At 59.7% G+C, this 19892-nt stretch overlaps 1 protein-coding gene across 1 annotated transcript; it reads left to right on the forward strand.

The window, feature by feature from the left end:
- The first annotated feature begins 13800 nt into the window (after positions 1–13800).
- LOC141928460 (uncharacterized) lies at positions 13801–18874 on the forward strand. Its single transcript, XM_074836713.1, has 14 exons — positions 13801–14499; positions 14884–14955; positions 15038–15109; positions 15557–15628; positions 15837–15908; positions 16000–16098; positions 16482–16589; positions 16806–16850; positions 16999–17070; positions 17162–17260; positions 17644–17751; positions 17968–18012; positions 18404–18578; positions 18706–18874. Exons 1-14 carry the CDS (start codon positions 14382–14384, stop codon positions 18794–18796), a joined length of 1248 nt encoding a protein of 415 aa, XP_074692814.1. The 5' UTR covers positions 13801–14381; the 3' UTR covers positions 18797–18874.
- Positions 18875–19892: the final 1018 nt, after the last annotated feature.

Here is a 19892-nt window from a genome sequence, read left to right on the forward strand (position 1 = left end):
GGATCCCCTGCGGATCAGCCGGGCGGGAGCAGAGTAGAGGCTTGACGGCGCTGAGCGGGACACGAGCGTCTCCAGGTGATGTCTGCGTGTCTTTCCCTCCAAGAATAAGGCACCTACTTGGAGAGCGGGGAACTGTTCCAACACAAGATCCCTTTGGGTGAAGATGAAAGAGTAGTGAGGTGGCAGCTTTTTCCACCAGCTCTTACGGGCCTCCCAGCAAGGCCACTTACCTAGCGAGGACGCTGGGCGCAAGGTCTTCTACGGGAATGTTTGTGCTCTGCACGTGTGTTACTGGGAGTACTGGGGATGGCAGAGTGCCTGTACCGCGTGTTCTTTGCAGAGAACAGCGGTTCGAATTTGCAAGCCCACAGCCCGTAATAGATCGTAGCACGTTTCTGCATCTACTTCGTGAACGTTAACAGACGTGGAAGACGTGGGAAAAGCTTTGGCACTCAAAACTCGTGTTGTACCTAGGTGAACAAAAGACAAAGAGCCAGTTAGGCCAGGGCTATGTTAGACTCGCAGTAAGGATCAAAACATGGTCTTGCTCTCTTCCTGCTAAGCCGTTTTATCTCGTGTATCCTAAGCCTCTCCTGACGATCTGCAAATTCACAGCCTACTATGGGAATCAAGATGCAGCTCTCTGGTCTTCTGTCAAACGTCCAGGGATGGTGTTAGTCTGTTAGGATCATCCCAAAGGAGTCGCTTGTACCTTCCTGGCTGCTTCAGATTTCTTATGAACTAGGTGGAATTTGTTTAGAAATGTTGGGTTTTTTCTTGCCTTGTAAGCTGCTGCTACTTTTGCAGCATGGTGGTGTTAAAGAACTTCACCAGCCTGTGGGTATCTCTAGGCGGGCTTTATTAACAGCTCAGAGTTGGGGCACTCACCGAGGAGATGTTCTATGGGAGGGAGGGAGGGAACTCTGATTTGTGCCTTTGCTCAGGAAGTGGTTTTCGCGCCCGAATGCTGAAGACCCGCGTCTGTGTGGGACGCAGTGGGCGATGGCTTTGCTGGTGGAACGGGAGTGATATAGGTATATTAAGAAAGTGAAGCATAACTGTAAAATAGTTAGCTATAGTAAACTTAAATTGTACTTTAAACTAAAATTCCTTTAAGCTGTAAAAGCAAGGCATCTCTGAGCTGTAAAAGCAAGGCATTTCTGAATTGTAAAACAAGGACAAAGGACTGGGGCCTCTGACACCTGGAGATGGAGGACATCTGCATACCCGGAGATGGAGGACATCTGCAGCCCCCCCTGCAGACGAGGGGCACCTGTGATTCGCAACCCAAAGGATGACTCCCCATTCAAGGATATGCATCACACATCAAACCGAGAACCAAGGAAGATGGCACCGCTCAAGGATGCGCATCAGATCACGTTTCGATAAGATGGAGGAAAGCATGACAATGTTGGTAAGCGGATGACATCAATCTCAAGGATACACATCACGTCTCAGACAAGACGGAAGAGACTGTTAATACAGAAAATTCTAGGACTATTTACACATCATTATGAATATGTATGTTTGTATTGTAAGACCCCGTGGATATGTATGAGATACCTGCATTTAAGTCGGGGTTTCACTGGCTTAAGGTGTGCATGTTTGGTGGAGAGATCCCCCATGCACCCAGCACTGAAATAAAGAATGCCTGCTTTCTAACACTCTGACTTCGGAGTTTTAGAGAGTTCTTCTCTGACCGACTTTTACGGTATCAGGAGGAGTTACTGAAATGGCATTGTGAGACTGAAGAGCAGACCAGAAGGCAGATGGGGCTTTGTAAAAAAAACATTGGGGAGCGTGTGAATGAGGGGCTCGAGGGGGACGCAGTGAAATGGGGAGCCGGTGGGAGAATTCAAAGAGGAGATGCCGTTTTCAAAGACAGATGGGTCTAAAAAGCGGTGACTGAGCCCCGTCTGTGGCACTGGCTCTGCCGGCCCGTGGAAGGGAGGACGAGGACGGGTTTTTGTGTCTCTGAGCTATTGGTGCTGTCGCTTTCTCCCCGAGTGCTGGTGTAGGAAGGGCAGTGCTACGCGCAGGCCACGCCGCCCCGCGGGTGCCAGACAGTGTGTCTGCGCCCCCCCCAGCCCGCTTTGCAGACGCCTCTGTCAGCCCGCGGGTGGGGACCGTCACCCCCCCCCCAGCGTTACCCCCTCCCAATGCCACACGCACCCACCCCCCCCAGGGGACACGAGTGTCCTTGCAGGTCCCAGCAGTGGCACCGCAGGGGGCAGCGGCCAATGGCAGCCCCGTGACCCCCAGGGTGGCCGTGGGATGGGGGGGACACCGCGGGGACAGCGGGCACGGGGAGACAGAGACAACCCCGCAAGAAGAAACACGTGAACGGGATCATCGTGTTCTGCTGGCTCAAGTGGAAATTCATCGGAGCCTTTTATTGTTGGGGGGGGAGGGTGTGTCCGGGCCCCCCCTCAATTCTTCTTGGGCCTCGAGGCCTGAGCCAGCACGCACAGCCAATAGCAGGTGCCTGCGAGGGGACTCGGGGACCACCTGCCCCCCCCAAGGGACTCAGGCGTCCGGCGGGATACGATGGAAGTGGGTGCAGCCTGTCTGGTGGCGGGGAGGGGACGTGGGAGCTTGGGGAGCCTCGCGGAGGAACCTGGGGATGGAGAACACGTGAAGGGGGGGGGGGGGGTTTGTGTGTGTTATAAATGCCGAGGCAGAGCCGAAAATATCTTTTATAAATTTATTTGCAATAAGAACAAGTAAAAAAAATCTGACACGCCGGGGGGCACGGGGGGCTTCCCGCTCCACACCGACGAGCACCGGGTGGTGCTGCGTCACTCTCTTTCATAGTCCCATCTTCACATGCGCAGCGGGGTCCCTCAAACTTTCCCGGGCTTTCTGGTGTTGCCGGGGCTCCTGGCAGGGATTCCTCCAATCATATTTCACCTGCGCAATCCGGTGTTGCTGGGGTCTTCTGACAGGGGTCCCGCCAGCAATTTTCCACCTGCTTAGCATCTGTCACTGAGGAAAAAAACCTCCAAACCCCTTTTAACCATAAAACTAGGACCAATCTCCTTTAACTTATGTACATGGTAAACTCTTAACAAAGTCATCGTATTTTAACACGAATCACCACCATATTCTTCACAGGGTCGGCAGCCAGGCGGCAGGGGACGGCATCCAAGCGGGCCACCATGCAGTGCGTGCGGGGGAGATGGGGGTGGCAGCGGTGACAGGGATGCCCCTCAAGCCCCTCCCCCGGCCTCGTTAGGGCTAACAAAGCCCCCCCAACCTGTCCCGTTGTCCCCTGTGCCCCCGTGATCCCCAGTGTCCCCCTGCGTCAGCCCTGGATCCCCCCACATGTCCTCTCGGGTCAGCCCAGGGTCCCCCAAATGCTCTCTGGCACCTCCGGGGTTCCCAGTATCCCCCTGGGTCACCCCCAGAGTGTCCTGCTGGCTTCCCCCGGGTCACCCTGCTGTGCCCTGTGGTCTCCCTGGTCCTGCCCATTCCTCTCGGGGTCCCCACCAGTCACCCCGGGGTCCCCAATGTGTCGCGGGGCCCCCCTGGGGTCCCCCATGTGCTGCCCCGCTGGGACCCAGCGTCCCCCTGATCCCACGTGTTCCCCTTCGGGCTCCCTACTGTCCCTTGGAGTCCCCCTGGGGTCCCCAAAGTCCCTGGAGGTCCCCCTGAGTCCCTGCTGGGGTGCCCCCATCTTCCTCCAGTGCTGCTGGGTCCCCTTGGGGTCCCCAAAATCTTGCTGGGGGTCCCCCGCTCCAGCTTCATCCCCTCGGGGCCCCCCAGGTTTCTCCCGGTCTCCCCCAGTCTTCTCGCCGTGTCCCGCCGCTCCCCGCAATCCCCCCCGTGTCACCTCAGGGGAGGCACAGTCCCCCTGCCCAGCTCCGGGGGCCCCCCAAATGCGTGGGTGTCGTCCCCCCCCCGGCAGGCACTGTGCTCACCGCCCCGCGGCAATAAAGCCGCTTCGTTACTACCTGGTGTCACGCCCCGCGCCCCGCCGGGGTCTCCCAGCCCCTCTTTGCCCCGGCGCGGGAAAACGGGGCCGGGGCGGGGCAGAAGAGCGCAGGAGCGGCCAGCGCTGGCCCCGCCCCCGACGAGGCCCGGCGCCGCTCCTCTGCGAGACCTCGACCCCGCCGGGGCCCCGGCTACGGGCAGGCCACGCCACCGCCCCCGGACGCCCCGTCCAACCGCAGGAGCGGCCGCTGCGGGCCCCGCCCGGTCACCCAGGACACGCCCCGCCAGGGTCTGGCGCCCGCGTCGCCCGGGCCAGGGGCGGGCGCGGGATTCCCCGGCCGGGGCCCTTCCCCCGGGACTGGGACACCCCCCACCCCTCCCGGGACTAGGCCCTCCTCGCCCTGGGACCCCCCCGAGGCCGTTTGACGCCCGGCACTTGCCCCCCCTGCCCGCCCGCTCTGCAGATGGGGCACCCGAGGAGGTCAGGCAGCCCTTGGCTGTGCTGTCCTGCTGCTCTGGGGGGCTGTGAGCTCCTCGCCGCCCCGTGACAGTGCCCGGAAAACAGGACAGAGCTGCCCGAGGGGACGAGCTCCCCTCCCTGGGGGGCAGCTCCCCCGGCATCGCTCCGGCGGCTCTCCTCGAGCACCCCGAGAGCCATCCCCACGCAGCCTCGCCCGGCCGTGAGGTCACAGTGGGGCCGTGACATCAGAGCAGGGCTGTGAGGTCACAGAGCCCCGTGGGGGCACGCTGGCTATAAATACTGACCGCTCAGTCCCTGCCCCCACTGCAGCGACAGCAGCAGCAGTATGGTACGAGTGCAGGGAGCCATGGCCCTCACCCGCCACCTCCTCCTCATCCTCCTCCTCCTGGTGGCCCTGCACGCCAGGGCTGCCCGGGCTGCTCCGTGGCGACCGCGGGGAGCAGGTAAGCCAGCGGCCACTGGCGCAGCCTTTCACGGGCCAGCGGGCTCTTCTCCCCGAGAAGCGTGGATGGTGGCTTTTTCCCTCCAGTGCTTCAGCGAGGGCTTTGTCTCTGTGTGCGAGAGCTCTCCCTGTACAAAAGCCCCCAGGAGCCGTACATTGGTCCATCTGCTCCTCGAGGGACGTTGCACATGGCCCGGAAGGAGTTTGTGGAGAGCTGCCGGGTGCCAGCCAAGAGCTCACCAGGCCCCTCTGCGGCTTTGACAGCCTCCACCTTTGTCTGCCCCCCACGTGGTTACGCGAGCCCCTTGCCGTGCCTGCATTTGCCTAAGGCAGAAGTGGATCCCAGCATGCAGGGGCAATGATTCTCATCTCTGCTTGCTTCTAGATGAGGCTGGGGGCAGCGGTTATCCAGCTTCTCGGCTGGATGTTGGTTTGGAGCCCTTGGGGCATCCCAGAGGTAAGTTCTCAATGTCCCTTTCCTTGAAAGAGTAAACACTGACAAGGTGGCAAGAGCTTATTCAGGTGCAATTTCCCATCAGATCCTCTCAAGGTCGACGGTTTCCCGACATCTTCAACTCTTCCTGTCCCGGAGCCTGAGAGCAGTCCCACAGGTAAGTCAGTGGGAGGAGGGAGCATGTACCTTTTCGTCGTCTTTCCGTGTGCAATGCAAGTTGCTCCTCTGTGCCTCAGCCAGGCTTTACCTCTCATCTCTTCTTTTTGGCAGTGATCTCAAAGCCCAGACGAGAAAAGACAAGAAGAGCAGACTCAGGTACTGAGATTCCCGCTGGGGTCCCCAAGTGGGAGACGTGTCCTGAAACCTGACAGTGGCTGCGGGCGGTGCCCGTGCTGGGGCAGAGATCAAAGGGGAGAGCAAGGCTCGAGTGTCTCTTGAAAAGGCCCGACTCTGTCCCCTCGGGGGGTTGGAGCTGGCCCCAGGGCAGGGAGAGTCGGGGGTGGGTGGCTCTACCCGCTGCAGGGATGGTTTTTGTCCGTGTCCCTTGAAGCAGTGACTGGCCAGGCAGCTGCGCTCCCCCGCCCGTGCTCTCCTCCTGGCTGCCGGAGTTTTGTTTAGAGGGACAACCTGTCCCAAAGGGCGGGAGGGTGCCGCAAGCTTACTGGTGGTGCACCGGAGGGACTAACGTCCTGAATTGCTCCTCCAGGTGTGGTCGGGGAGAGAACGGATTCCCTTCTCCAGAGCATCACAGGTTTTTTCCTTCGCTTGGGTGTGCAGACGGTCTGCATCCTCAGTGCACTAGCGGGTTCTGTGACATTTGCACTGGTGCTGTGCTGTACCCAGGTGCGGCAGTGGTGGAGGAGAAAAGGGTGAGTTGATTTTCACCCCTCACCCCGCTGCTTCTTGGATAGCTGCTTGTGGGCCGCGCTGGGGAAGAGAGTTCCCCTGTGCCTCCTCCAGCCGAGGGCCTCAGCCGCCTCCTCTCTCCACAGGCGCACCGCGGCAGACTCCGGACAGTGGCTCGAAACCGGCGGCCCCCCCTTGCACCTGCCACAGCCGGACCAGCCGCCCTGGTACCCCTGAGCTGGGACCAACACCCAATGCAGATGCCGGGAAGCCCAGCGCGCCCACCCTCCCCACTGTCCCCACTGCACCCCCAACCTGTCCCCGGCTGCCATGACACTCCACAACCCACCCAGCACCCCACTGTCCCCGCCATTCCCGTGCCCCGTCCACCATTCCCGAGCTGCTGTGACACTGCGCACCTGTTTTGGCGATTAGGGATACTAATTAAAGTAGTTTTCACACCAGAGTGAAAAGAGCAGGCGTATTTTACTAGACATAACTCAATAATATAACAGAATAATACGGAAAACATACAGTAAGAAAAGACAGAACAGTGCACTCAAACAAATAGGAACATACAGGGTGATGCATCAAATCATTACTACCTGAGAGAATAGTGATTAAGAAAGATCCATCACCACTTGCGTACGTTCCCATCATCCAGACCCGCAGGCGCTGGGCAGCCCCGGTTGCATCGAGGATTTGTTGAGCCTTTCCCGGCAAGTGGGAAATCCTACGCGGTGCGTCCACCCGTAGCTGAGGCACCCAAAGTCGCTGTGAGCGGGTCCAGCCTTATATACCCAAAAATCAGCAAGCCAGAATAACTGGCACCTTTGTTTTAAGCAGAAATATCTGGTTTCAATCTCACATTAGATTCCCCCAGAGCCTGGCCAGGGCTCAAGGGAGAAGCTAAGGGAGCCTCTCTGCTTATCTAACTGGATGAAGCGCAAGGTCTCACATCAGGCCACAGTGCCAGACAATGGTGCCCAAGGCCCTGTTACTTTATCCATTTGGCTCAGGGCCTGTTGTTCAGGCTTCAATACTTCCACTCTTTACATCAGAATAGGTAGGTGGTTATAACTTAGTACCCACCTATAGGTCAACTCTGGCTTGGGCCGGTTGTCCAAGCCTTAGCGCTTCAGCACCCCACCCAGCAGCCCCCGGCCCCCACCCCCGCTGATCTGGCCCTCTGACAGGGACTGAAGGTGGCCCCGCCAGGGCAGGGGTCGGTGGTTTGGTGACAGAATCCCGCCACCAACAGCTTCGGGGTTCAGCCCTTTGTCCTCAGATAAAGAGGGACAGAGCCGTCGCACAAGTGTCGCGGTGGTACCAACGGCAAACCCCCCGAGGCGCCAGCACCGGCTGAGCTCCAGGCCCGGGCGCAGCCGTGGATGCCCACGGTGTCCGTCCGTGGCGTCACCAGGCAGGAGCCAGGCATGGGGCTGGCAGAGCATTCCCCGTACTCTCCACAGTCATCCAAAAATGTTACTTAAAAGCAGATGATGCCTCAAGTTCAGAATTTTACAAATTGCTCGAGTCTCAATAGATTTCATCTCTAGACAGTTAGCAAGCTGTAGTAGTGACAGCATAGCCCTGCGGCACATCACTGAGCCCAGCCCTCTCCTCCTCCGCTCTTCTGCACGTCTGCGCGCATCGGCCACAGAAGGAGCAACTTGCACTGCACACGGAAAGACGACGAAAAGGTAGATGCTCCCTCCTCCCACTGACTTACCTGTGGGACTGCTCTCAGGCTCCGGGACAGGAACAGATGAAGATGTCGGGAAACCTTCGACAACAAGAGGATTTGAAGGGAAATTGCACCTGAATAAGCTCTTGCCACCTTGTCAGCGTTTACTCTTTCAAGGAAAGGGACATTGAGAACTTACCTCTGGGATGCCCCAAGGGCTCCAAACCAACATCCAGCCGAGAAGCTGGATAACCGCTGCCCCCAGCCTCATCTAGAAGCAAGCAGAGATGAGAATCATTGCCCCTGCATGCTGGGATCCACTTCTGCCTTAGGCAACTGCAGGCACGGCAAGGGGCTCGCGTAACCACGTCGGGGGCAGACAAAGGTGGAGGCTGTCAAAGCCGCAGAGGGGCCTGGTGAGCTCTTGGCTGGCACCCGGCAGCTCTCCACAAACTCCTTCCGGGCCATGTGCAACGTCCCTCGAGGAGCAGATGGACCAACGTACGGCTCCTGGGGGCTTTCGTACAGGGAGAGCTCTCGCACACGGAGACAAAGCCCTCGCTGAAGCACTGGAGGGGAAAAGCCACCATCCACGCTTCTCGGGGAGAAGAGCCCGCTGGCCCGTGAAAGGCTGCGCCAGTGGCCGCTGGCTTACCTGCTCCCCGCGGTCGCCACGGAGCAGCCCGGGCAGCCCCGGCGTGCAGGGCCACCAGGAGGAGGCGGCGGCAGTGGCAGCCGACAGCCATGGCCTCCCTCCCCCATCCAGACACAGCACAGCAGCAGCGCAAGCGGCACAGAAATCACCACTGCTGCTGTGCCGACCAGGCAGCGCCTCCACACACCTGGGGCAAGTTCTCCATCTCCCCCAGTGCTGGTGCCTGGGGCCACGCTCCCACCCTTTGGCGCAGTGCGGGACCGATCTGTGTCCGGCAGCACTGGGGCCGCCCGCCCGTGCCGCCATTTTGGGGCTGCGCCCGACGGCGCCTCGGCAGAAATGCCCGAGGGGGCGGACACCATTTTCCCGCTGAGGAGAGAGAGTCCCGCGGGGGGGCGGTGCCGTGCGGCCCCACACCCAATGGGCGTGAGACGCGGCGGATGACAGACGGGTGACCGCCCTCCCTCACAAACTCCCTTCGAAATGGCTTCCGACAAAAACATATGGTGCTTCATCAGAGAAATCGGTCCATTTTTATCCGTGATCGAATTTTCAAGCAAATTAAGATGAACCTTCAAAAACAATACTGTTTCTTTAGCTTAATTAAACAGTATTTAGGGAACAGCGCTTCCTCTTCCTTGGTTCTCCGAGCAGGTATCAGCATCCCCAGCTGCCGGGGGGGTTCACCAGAGCAGTTACTTACCGGCGTGGCTCCTGTTGTCACGTGTGACACGTTCCGTTCACAGCAACGCTCGGGCGTTAAACAGCCTGAACTTACCCAAGGCGTTATCTACAGCGCGACTTCAAACTTGCTGCGGTCTTTCCAGCGTAGTCACCTGCGCTAAGCGATTTAAGATGACACCAAGCCGAGTGGTGTCGTTGACACGCCTGAGGGACGGGACGCCATCCAGGGGGATCTGGGCAAGCACGAGAAAGAAACGCTGTAAAGTGTTGGGCTCTGCGTGTTTTTTTCGGGCGACATGTAGCCTACTTGCTCCTCACGCACGGAGAATGGAAGAGCCTCCGGTATGTCGCGAGGCCTTTCACCGGGGGAGCTGGGAATAAAGCTGGGCTGCGGCTTTGCCAGGGTCAGCGCATCAGTGGAGTCACGTGAGAGACGGCAGCACTTGCGGGAAGTGGGATCCCCTGCGGATCAGCCGGGCGGGAGCAGAGTAGAGGCTTGACGGCGCTGAGCGGGACACGAGCGTCTCCAGGTGATGTCTGCGTGTCTTTCCCTCCAAGAATAAGGCACCTACTTGGAGAGCGGGGAACTGTTCCAACACAAGATCCCTTTGGGTGAAGATGAAAGAGTAGTGAGGTGGCAGCTTTTTCCACCAGCTCTTACGGGCCTCCCAGCAAGGCCACTTACCTAGCGAGGACGCTGGGCGCAAGGTCTTCTACGGGAATGTTTGTGCTCTGCACGTGTGTTACTGGGAGTACTGGGGATGGCAGAGTGCCTGTACCGCGTGTTCTTTGCAGAGAACAGCGGTTCGAATTTGCAAGCCCACAGCCCGTAATAGATCGTAGCACGTTTCTGCATCTACTTCGTGAACGTTAACAGACGTGGAAGACGTGGGAAAAGCTTTGGCACTCAAAACTCGTGTTGTACCTAGGTGAACAAAAGACAAAGAGCCAGTTAGGCCAGGGCTATGTTAGACTCGCAGTAAGGATCAAAACATGGTCTTGCTCTCTTCCTGCTAAGCCGTTTTATCTCGTGTATCCTAAGCCTCTCCTGACGATCTGCAAATTCACAGCCTACTATGGGAATCAAGATGCAGCTCTCTGGTCTTCTGTCAAACGTCCAGGGATGGTGTTAGTCTGTTAGGATCGTCCCAAAGGAGTCGCTTGTACCTTCCCGGCTGCTTCAGATTTCTTATGAACTAGGTGGAATTTGTTTAGAAATGTTGTGGGTTTTTTTTTCTTGCCTTGTAAGCTGCTGCTACTTTTGCAGCATGGTGGTGTTAAAGACCTTCACCAGCCTGTGGGTATCTCTAGGCGGGCTTTATTAACAGCTCAGAGTTGGGGCACTCACCGAGGAGATGTTCTATGGGAGGGAGGGAGGGAACTCTGATTTGTGCCTTAGCTCAGGAAGTGGTTTTCGCGCCCGAATGCTGAAGACCCGCGTCTGTGTGGGACGCAGTGGGCGATGGCTTTGCTGGTGGAACGGGAGTGGTATAGGTATATTAAGAAAGTGAAGCATAACTGCAAAATAGTTAGCTATAGTAAATTTAAATTGTACTTTAAACTAAAATTCCTTTAAGCTGTAAAAGCAAGGCATCTCTGAGCTGTAAAAGCAAGGCATTTCTGAATTGTAAAACAAGGACAAAGGACTGGGGCCTCTGACACCTGGAGATGGAGGACATCTGCATACCCGGAGATGGAGGACATCTGCAGCCCCCCCTGCAGACGAGGGGCACCTGTGATTCGCAACCCAAAGGATGACTCCCCATTCAAGGATATGCATCACACATCAAACCGAGAACCAAGGAAGATGGCACCGCTCAAGGATGCGCATCAGATCACGTTTCGATAAGATGGAGGAAAGCATGACAATGTTGGTAAGCGGATGACATCAATCTCAAGGATACACATCACGTCTCAGACAAGACGGAAGACACTGTTAATACAGAAAATTCTAGGACTATTTACACATCATTATGAATATGTATGTTTGTATTGTAAGACCCCGTGGATATGTATGAGATACCTGCATTTAAGTCGGGGTTTCACTGGCTTAAGGTGTGCATGTTTGGTGGAGAGATCCCCCATGCACCCAGCACTGAAATAAAGAATGCCTGCTTTCTAACACTCTGACTTCGGAGTTTTAGAGAGTTCTTCTCTGACCGACTTTTACGGTATCAGGAGGAGTTACTGAAATGGCATTGTGAGACTGAAGAGCAGACCAGAAGGCAGATGGGGCTTTGTAAAAAAAACATTGGGGAGCGTGTGAATGAGGGGCTCGAGGGGGACGCAGTGAAATGGGGAGCCGGTGGGAGAATTCAAAGAGGAGATGCCGTTTTCAAAGACAGATGGGTCTAAAAAGCGGTGACTGAGCCCCGTCTGTGGCACTGGCTCTGCCGGCCCGTGGAAGGGAGGACGAGGACGGGTTTTTGTGTCTCTGAGCTATTGGTGCTGTCGCTTTCTCCCCGAGTGCTGGTGTAGGAAGGGCAGTGCTACGCGCAGGCCACGCCGCCCCGCGGGTGCCAGACAGTGTGTCTGCGCCCCCCCCAGCCCGCTTTGCAGACGCCTCTGTCAGCCCGCGGGTGGGGACCGTCACCCCCCCCCCAGCGTTACCCCCTCCCAATGCCACACGCACCCACCCCCCCCAGGGGACACGAGTGTCCTTGCAGGTCCCAGCAGTGGCACCGCAGGGGGCAGCGGCCAATGGCAGCCCCGTGACCCCCAGGGTGGCCGTGGGATGGGGGGGACACCGCGGGGACAGCGGGCACGGGGAGACAGAGACAACCCCGCAAGAAGAAACACGTGAACGGGATCATCGTGTTCTGCTGGCTCAAGTGGAAATTCATCGGAGCCTTTTATTGTTGGGGGGGGAGGGTGTGTCCGGGCCCCCCCTCAATTCTTCTTGGGCCTCGAGGCCTGAGCCAGCACGCACAGCCAATAGCAGGTGCCTGCGAGGGGACTCGGGGACCACCTGCCCCCCCCAAGGGACTCAGGCGTCCGGCGGGATACGATGGAAGTGGGTGCAGCCTGTCCGGTGGCGGGGAGGGGACGTGGGAGCTTGGGGAGCCTCGCGGAGGAACCTGGGGATGGAGAACACGTGAAGGGGGGGGGGGGGGTTTGTGTGTGTTATAAATGCCGAGGCAGAGCCGAAAATATCTTTTATAAATTTATTTGCAATAAGAACAAGTAAAAAAAATCTGACACGCCGGGGGGCACGGGGGGCTTCCCGCTCCACACCGACGAGCACCGGGTGGTGCTGCGTCACTCTCTTTCATAGTCCCATCTTCACATGCGCAGCGGGGTCCCTCAAACTTTCCCGGGCTTTCTGGTGTTGCCGGGGCTCCTGGCAGGGATTCCTCCAATCATATTTCACCTGCGCAATCCGGTGTTGCTGGGGTCTTCTGACAGGGGTCCCGCCAGCAATTTTCCACCTGCTTAGCATCTGTCACTGAGGAAAAAAACCTCCAAACCCCTTTTAACCATAAAACTAGGACCAATCTCCTTTAACTTATGTACATGGTAAACTCTTAACAAAGTCATCGTATTTTAACACGAATCACCACCATATTCTTCACAGGGTCGGCAGCCAGGCGGCAGGGGACGGCATCCAAGCGGGCCACCATGCAGTGCGTGCGGGGGAGATGGGGGTGGCAGCGGTGACAGGGATGCCCCTCAAGCCCCTCCCCCGGCCTCGTTAGGGCTAACAAAGCCCCCCCAACCTGTCCCGTTGTCCCCTGTGCCCCCGTGATCCCCAGTGTCCCCCTGCGTCAGCCCTGGATCCCCCCACATGTCCTCTCGGGTCAGCCCAGGGTCCCCCAAATGCTCTCTGGCACCTCCGGGGTTCCCAGTATCCCCCTGGGTCACCCCCAGAGTGTCCTGCTGGCTTCCCCCGGGTCACCCTGCTGTGCCCTGTGGTCTCCCTGGTCCTGCCCATTCCTCTCGGGGTCCCCACCAGTCACCCCGGGGTCCCCAATGTGTCGCGGGGCCCCCCTGGGGTCCCCCATGTGCTGCCCCGCTGGGACCCAGCGTCCCCCTGATCCCACGTGTTCCCCTTCGGGCTCCCTACTGTCCCTTGGAGTCCCCCTGGGGTCCCCAAAGTCCCTGGAGGTCCCCCTGAGTCCCTGCTGGGGTGCCCCCATCTTCCTCCAGTGCTGCTGGGTCCCCTTGGGGTCCCCAAAATCTTGCTGGGGGTCCCCCGCTCCAGCTTCATCCCCTCGGGGCCCCCCAGGTTTCTCCCGGTCTCCCCCAGTCTTCTCGCCGTGTCCCGCCGCTCCCCGCAATCCCCCCCGTGTCACCTCAGGGGAGGCACAGTCCCCCTGCCCAGCTCCGGGGGCCCCCCAAATGCGTGGGTGTCGTCCCCCCCCCGGCAGGCACTGTGCTCACCGCCCCGCGGCAATAAAGCCGCTTCGTTACTACCTGGTGTCACGCCCCGCGCCCCGCCGGGGTCTCCCAGCCCCTCTTTGCCCCGGCGCGGGAAAACGGGGCCGGGGCGGGGCAGAAGAGCGCAGGAGCGGCCAGCGCTGGCCCCGCCCCCGACGAGGCCCGGCGCCGCTCCTCTGCGAGACCTCGACCCCGCCGGGGCCCCGGCTACGGGCAGGCCACGCCACCGCCCCCGGACGCCCCGTCCAACCGCAGGAGCGGCCGCTGCGGGCCCCGCCCGGTCACCCAGGACACGCCCCGCCAGGGTCTGGCGCCCGCGTCGCCCGGGCCAGGGGCGGGCGCGGGATTCCCCGGCCGGGGCCCTTCCCCCGGGACTGGGACACCCCCCACCCCTCCCGGGACTAGGCCCTCCTCGCCCTGGGACCCCCCCGAGGCCGTTTGACGCCCGGCACTTGCCCCCCCTGCCCGCCCGCTCTGCAGATGGGGCACCCGAGGAGGTCAGGCAGCCCTTGGCTGTGCTGTCCTGCTGCTCTGGGGGGCTGTGAGCTCCTCGCCGCCCCGTGACAGTGCCCGGAAAACAGGACAGAGCTGCCCGAGGGGACGAGCTCCCCTCCCTGGGGGGCAGCTCCCCCGGCATCGCTCCGGCGGCTCTCCTCGAGCACCCCGAGAGCCATCCCCACGCAGCCTCGCCCGGCCGTGAGGTCACAGTGGGGCCGTGACATCAGAGCAGGGCTGTGAGGTCACAGAGCCCCGTGGGGGCACGCTGGCTATAAATACTGACCGCTCAGTCCCTGCCCCCACTGCAGCGACAGCAGCAGCAGTATGGTACGAGTGCAGGGAGCCATGGCCCTCACCCGCCACCTCCTCCTCATCCTCCTCCTCCTGGTGGCCCTGCACGCCAGGGCTGCCCGGGCTGCTCCGTGGCGACCGCGGGGAGCAGGTAAGCCAGCGGCCACTGGCGCAGCCTTTCACGGGCCAGCGGGCTCTTCTCCCCGAGAAGCGTGGATGGTGGCTTTTTCCCTCCAGTGCTTCAGCGAGGGCTTTGTCTCTGTGTGCGAGAGCTCTCCCTGTACAAAAGCCCCCAGGAGCCGTACATTGGTCCATCTGCTCCTCGAGGGACGTTGCACATGGCCCGGAAGGAGTTTGTGGAGAGCTGCCGGGTGCCAGCCAAGAGCTCACCAGGCCCCTCTGCGGCTTTGACAGCCTCCACCTTTGTCTGCCCCCCACGTGGTTACGCGAGCCCCTTGCCGTGCCTGCATTTGCCTAAGGCAGAAGTGGATCCCAGCATGCAGGGGCAATGATTCTCATCTCTGCTTGCTTCTAGATGAGGCTGGGGGCAGCGGTTATCCAGCTTCTCGGCTGGATGTTGGTTTGGAGCCCTTGGGGCATCCCAGAGGTAAGTTCTCAATGTCCTTTTCCTCGAAAGAGTAAACGCTGACAAGGTGGCAAGAGCTTATTCAGGTGCAATTTCCCATCAGATCCTCTCGAGGTCGACGGTTTCCCAACATCATCATCTGTTCCTGTCCTGGAGCCTGAGAGCAGTCCCACAGGTAAGTCGGTGGGAGGAGGGAGCATGTACCTTTTTGTCGTCTTTCCGTGTGCAGTGCAAGTTGCTGCTGCTCTGGCCGATGCGCAGCTGGGCAGAAGAGCCGAGAGGGAAGGGGTTGGGCTCAGCGATGTGCCCCGGGGCGCTTTCCCTTGCGAAGCTGTTTTTGCCGGCCCCTGGGAGCCTGAGCTGCTCCCGGTGGGCTTGTTGGGGCCGAGTTCAGAGCTGGTGTGAGCTCCGGGGAGCCCTTTCTCCCGGCAGCTCCGCGCGTGGCTCGTTGGTCCCAGCGTGGTGCCGCTGCAGGCACGCGGTAACTCTTTGCACCGTGCTCCTGAGGGGAAGGGAAAGGGGAGTGCTGCGGAGTCCTTGACTTCCACTGGCTGCCACTCCGCTCCGAGGAAGTTCCTTGAGCGGTGTCCCGGGAGCTGATCTGTCGTGCGCTTCTTTGCAGACGTGCCCGTGGGTGAAGGCGACGCAGCTTCCCGACCAGGTCCTGGGACCGAGCCTGCGGGAGATGGCGTGGGTACGTCCGGGGTTTTGTTTTCCTCCCTGCGAGAGCCGCCAGCTCAAAGCCCAAAGCTCAGGCAGCCGGGCGCCTCTGCGGGTGTGAGGAGGGAGACCTGCCCGTGGGTGCCCTCTCCTTGCGTGGTCCCCTCGCCGCTTCAGCGATTCGGTTCTGGCGATGTAGATCAGAGGAGGTGACGGGAGCTTCTCTGGGTGTTTGGTTACAGACGTGCCCGCAGGGAGGGCTTTCCCAGCTCCTCGGCCGCATCCGGCGCCAGAGTCCGACTGGCGTCGCAGGGGTGAGTAGTCTGTCTCTGCTGCCCTCACGGGCTGTGCGCTGGTGTTCTGTAATTTGTTCATGGGAAACTGAGCCCAATATTTTCTGTTAAGGTCCTGCGAGAGCAAAGAACCCTGCAGAAGGAGGGAAAAAGTCCCCGGAGCCCTTGGACAATGTCAAGAAAACCCTGGAGGAATTGGAGAGAGGACACGGTGGGTGTATTTCTTTCACTCAGCCTTAGCCACAAGACAGCTGCAGCTCTGAGATACTCGTCTGGAGACGCTGTGGCCTGGGACAGCGGGAGGGGGTCGAGCAGAGCCTCGCAGCAGCGATGCCGTGTTTCACGCCTTGCGGGCACTGGCGAGCCCCAGAGCTGGTGCAGAGCCTCTGCTGCCAGTCGTGGCTCAGGCCAAGTCCCAAGGGCAGCTGGTCCCCCGTTGTCCCATGACAGCTCAGCGCTGGTTTGTGCAGACGTCAGCAGGCAGATTTTCCTAAACCTGATCGAGGTCTCTGAACAGTGTGGCGGCCTGAAGGCGCCATCTCCCCAACGGGGAGCGGCTCCATCTGACCCAACCGTCCCGCTTGCTTCCTCAAGGGACGGACCGAGAGGCTGCGCAGGAGACGGCGTTTCCCAAAGGAAGCAGTGGCTCCCTGCCAGCCTCTGCCGCAGAAACGGAGGCGACGCGAGCCCCCGGCACGCCAGGTAATTGCTGCCCCGCGGTCAGCCGGTGTCACCCGTCGGGATCGCTGTGTGTCTGCCAGAGCAGCGCAGAGCGGGAGCCCTCCCGCGAGCCGAGGCCCAGAGCGATGCCCTGACTGCCAGACTGGGCAGGGGCTTCGAGGGCACCTCCCCGTCCCCCTGCATCCTCTGTGCCTCAGCCATGCGCAGGCTTTACCTGTCGTCTCTTCTTTTTGGCAGTGATCTCAAAGCCCAGACGAGACAACCCAAGCAGAGCAGACTCAGGTACTGAGCATTCCCGCTGGGGTCCCCAAGTGGGAGACACATCCCGAAACCTGGCAGCGGCTGCGGGCGGTGCCCGTGCTAGGGCAAAGGTCGAAGGGGAGAGCAAGGCTCGAGTGTCTCTTGAGCTTCTCTGGGTGTTTCGTTACAGACGTGCCCGCAGGGAGGGCTTTCCCAGCTCCTCGGCTGCATCTTGCACCACAGTCCGGCTGGCGTCGCAAGGGTGTGTAGTCTGTCTCTGCTGCCCTCACGGGCTGTGCGTTGGTGTTCTGTAATTTGTTCATGGGAAATTGAGCCCAATATTTTCTGTTAAGGTGCTGCAAGAGAAAAGGACCCTGCAGAAGGAGGGAAAAAGTCCCCGGAGCCCTCGGACAATGTCAAGAAAACCCTGGAGGAATTGGAGAGAGGACACGGTGGGTGTATTTCTTTCACTCAGCCTTAGCCACAAGACAGCCGGAGCGCTCAGATACTCGTCTGGAGACGCCGTAGCCTGGGACAGCGGGAGGGGGTTGAGCAGAGCCTCGCAGCAGCGATGCCGGGTTTCACGCCTTGCAGGCGCTGGCGAGCCCCAGAGCTGGTGCAGAGCCTCTGCTGCCAGTCATGGCTCAGGCCAAGTCCCAAGGGCAGCTGGTCCCCGGTTGTCCCGTGACTGCTCAGCGCTGGTTTGTGCAGACGTCAGCAGGCAGATTTTCCTAAACCTGATCGAGGTCTCTGAACAGTGTGGCCTCCTGAAGGCACCATCTCCCCAACAGGGAGCGGCTCCATCTGACCCAACTGTCCCGCTTGCTTCCTCAAGGGACGGACCGAGAGGCTGCGCAGGAGACGGCGTTTCCCAAAGGAAGCAGTGGCTCCCTGCCAGCCTCTGCCGCAGAAACGGAGGCGACGCGAGCCCCCGGCACGCCAGGTAATTGCTGCCCCGCGGTCAGCCGGCGTCGCCCGTCGGGATCGCTGTGTGTCTGCCAGAGCAGCGCAGAGCGGGAGCCCTCCCGCGAGCCGAGGCCCAGAGCGATGCCCTGACTGCCAGACTGGGCAGGGGCTTCGAGGGCACCTCCCCGTCCCCCTGCATCCTCTGTGCCTCAGCCATGCGCAGGCTTTACCTGTCGTCTCTTCTTTTTGGCAGTGATCTCAAAGCCCAGACAAGACAACCCAAGCAGAGCAGACTCAGGTACTAAGATTCCCGCTGGGGTCCCCAAGTGGGAGACGCGTCCCGAAACCTGGCAGCGGCTGCGGGCGGTGCCTGTGCTGGGGCAAAGGTCAAAGGGGAGAGCAAGGCTCGAGTGTCTCTTGAGAAGGCCCAACTCCGTCCCCTCGGGGGGTGGGAGCTGGCCCGGGGGCAGGGAGAGTCGGGGGTGGGTGGCTCTGCCCGCTGCAGGGATGGTTTTTGTCCGTGTCCCTCCAAGCAGCGACTGGCCAGGCAGCTGCGCTCCCCCGCCCGTGCTGTCCTTCTGGCCGCCGGAGTTTTGTTTGGAGGGACAACCTGTCCCAAAGGGCGGGAGGGTGCCGCAAGCTTACTGGTGGTGCACCGGAGGGACTAACGTCCTGAATTGCTCCTCCAGGTGTGGTCGGGGAGAGAACAGCGACGGTTTCCCCTCTCCAGATCATCGCAGCTGTTTCCTGTCCCCAGGATGTGTGGATGTACTGCATGCTCAGCGCAGTATCACTAGTGATTTCTGTGACAGTTGCGCTGCTGCTGTGCTGTACCTGGGTGCGGCGGCGGTGGAGGAGAAAAGGGTGAGTTGATGATTTTTCCCCCCTCACCCCGCTACTTCTTGGATAGCTGCTTGTGGGCCGCGCTGGGGAAGAGAGTTCCCCTGTGCCTCCTCCAGCCGAGGGCCTCAGCCGCCTCCTCTCTCCACAGGCGCGCCGCGGCAGCCTCCGGACAGGGGCTGGAAACTGGCGGCCCCCCCTCGCACCCACCACAGCCGGACCAGCCGCCCTGGTACCCCTGAGCTGGGCCCATGTTACGGAGGCTTCCAAATGAGGAATCCACCACCAATTTTTAAAAAAATAACTAAATTTATTTTTTAATAAAACAGCCAACCAGCTCTCCGTAAATTACAGATTCGAATGTCCGCAAGAGGAGAACAGAATAACTTTCTGGGGTTTAACAACAACCCAAAATACTTTACAAATCCCCACTCCCCAGGGGTTTAACGGCAACCCCAAACGCAAGCTTCACTTCCTGGGGTTTAACGGGAACCCGAAACGTAAAACAAAGCCTCACACCCCAGGGGTTTCACGGCAACCCCAAACGCAAACAAAACTTCACTCCCTAGGGTTTAACGACAACCCAAAACGCTCTATCACCCACCTGACAAGTGAGGGCTCTCAACCTCGAGGACCTGCTCAGGGCAGCATCCCGACCCAAGGCACCTCGAGGAGTTTCCTTGGGCGGCGGCCCGAACGCAAGGGGAGAGTCCTCGACCGCAGCGTGCAGCTCCAGGGGGACGAGCTCAAAATGGCTCCCCCAGGGGACTCCATTTATACCCAGGCCGAATCCGACCTGCAGTCAATAGCGGCTCCATTGGCCAAAGGTCTCAACTACCGCGAGACCTTGAAAACAAAGACAGCCAGAGGCTGCCACACTTCAGCAGCCAAGAAGCTCTGCTTTCACTGGGCGGATGCACCTGCCACAGCCCAATGCCAGCAACCACTGCAGATGCTGGGAAGCCCAGTGCGCCCCGCTCCCCACTGTCCCCACTTCACCCCCAACCCGTCCCCGGCTGCCGTGACACCACACAACCCACCCAGCACCCCACTGTCCCCACCATCCCCGTGCCCCGCCCACCCTTCCCCAGCTGCTGTGACGCTGCGCGCCTGTTTTGGTGATTAGGGATACCAATTAAACTCAAACACCAGAGTGAAAAGAGCAGGCGTATTTTAGTAGAAATAACTCAATAATATAACAGAATAATACAGAAAACATACAGTAAGAAAACATACAGTAAGAAAAGACAGAAGAGTGCACTCAAACAAATAGGAACATACAGGGTGATGCATCAAATCATTACTACCTGAGAGAATAGTGATTAAGAAAGATCCATC

The sequence above is a fragment of the Strix aluco genome, chromosome 11, assembly GCF_031877795.1.
Source record: "Strix aluco isolate bStrAlu1 chromosome 11, bStrAlu1.hap1, whole genome shotgun sequence".
NCBI classification, from domain to species: Eukaryota; Metazoa; Chordata; class Aves; order Strigiformes; family Strigidae; genus Strix; species Strix aluco.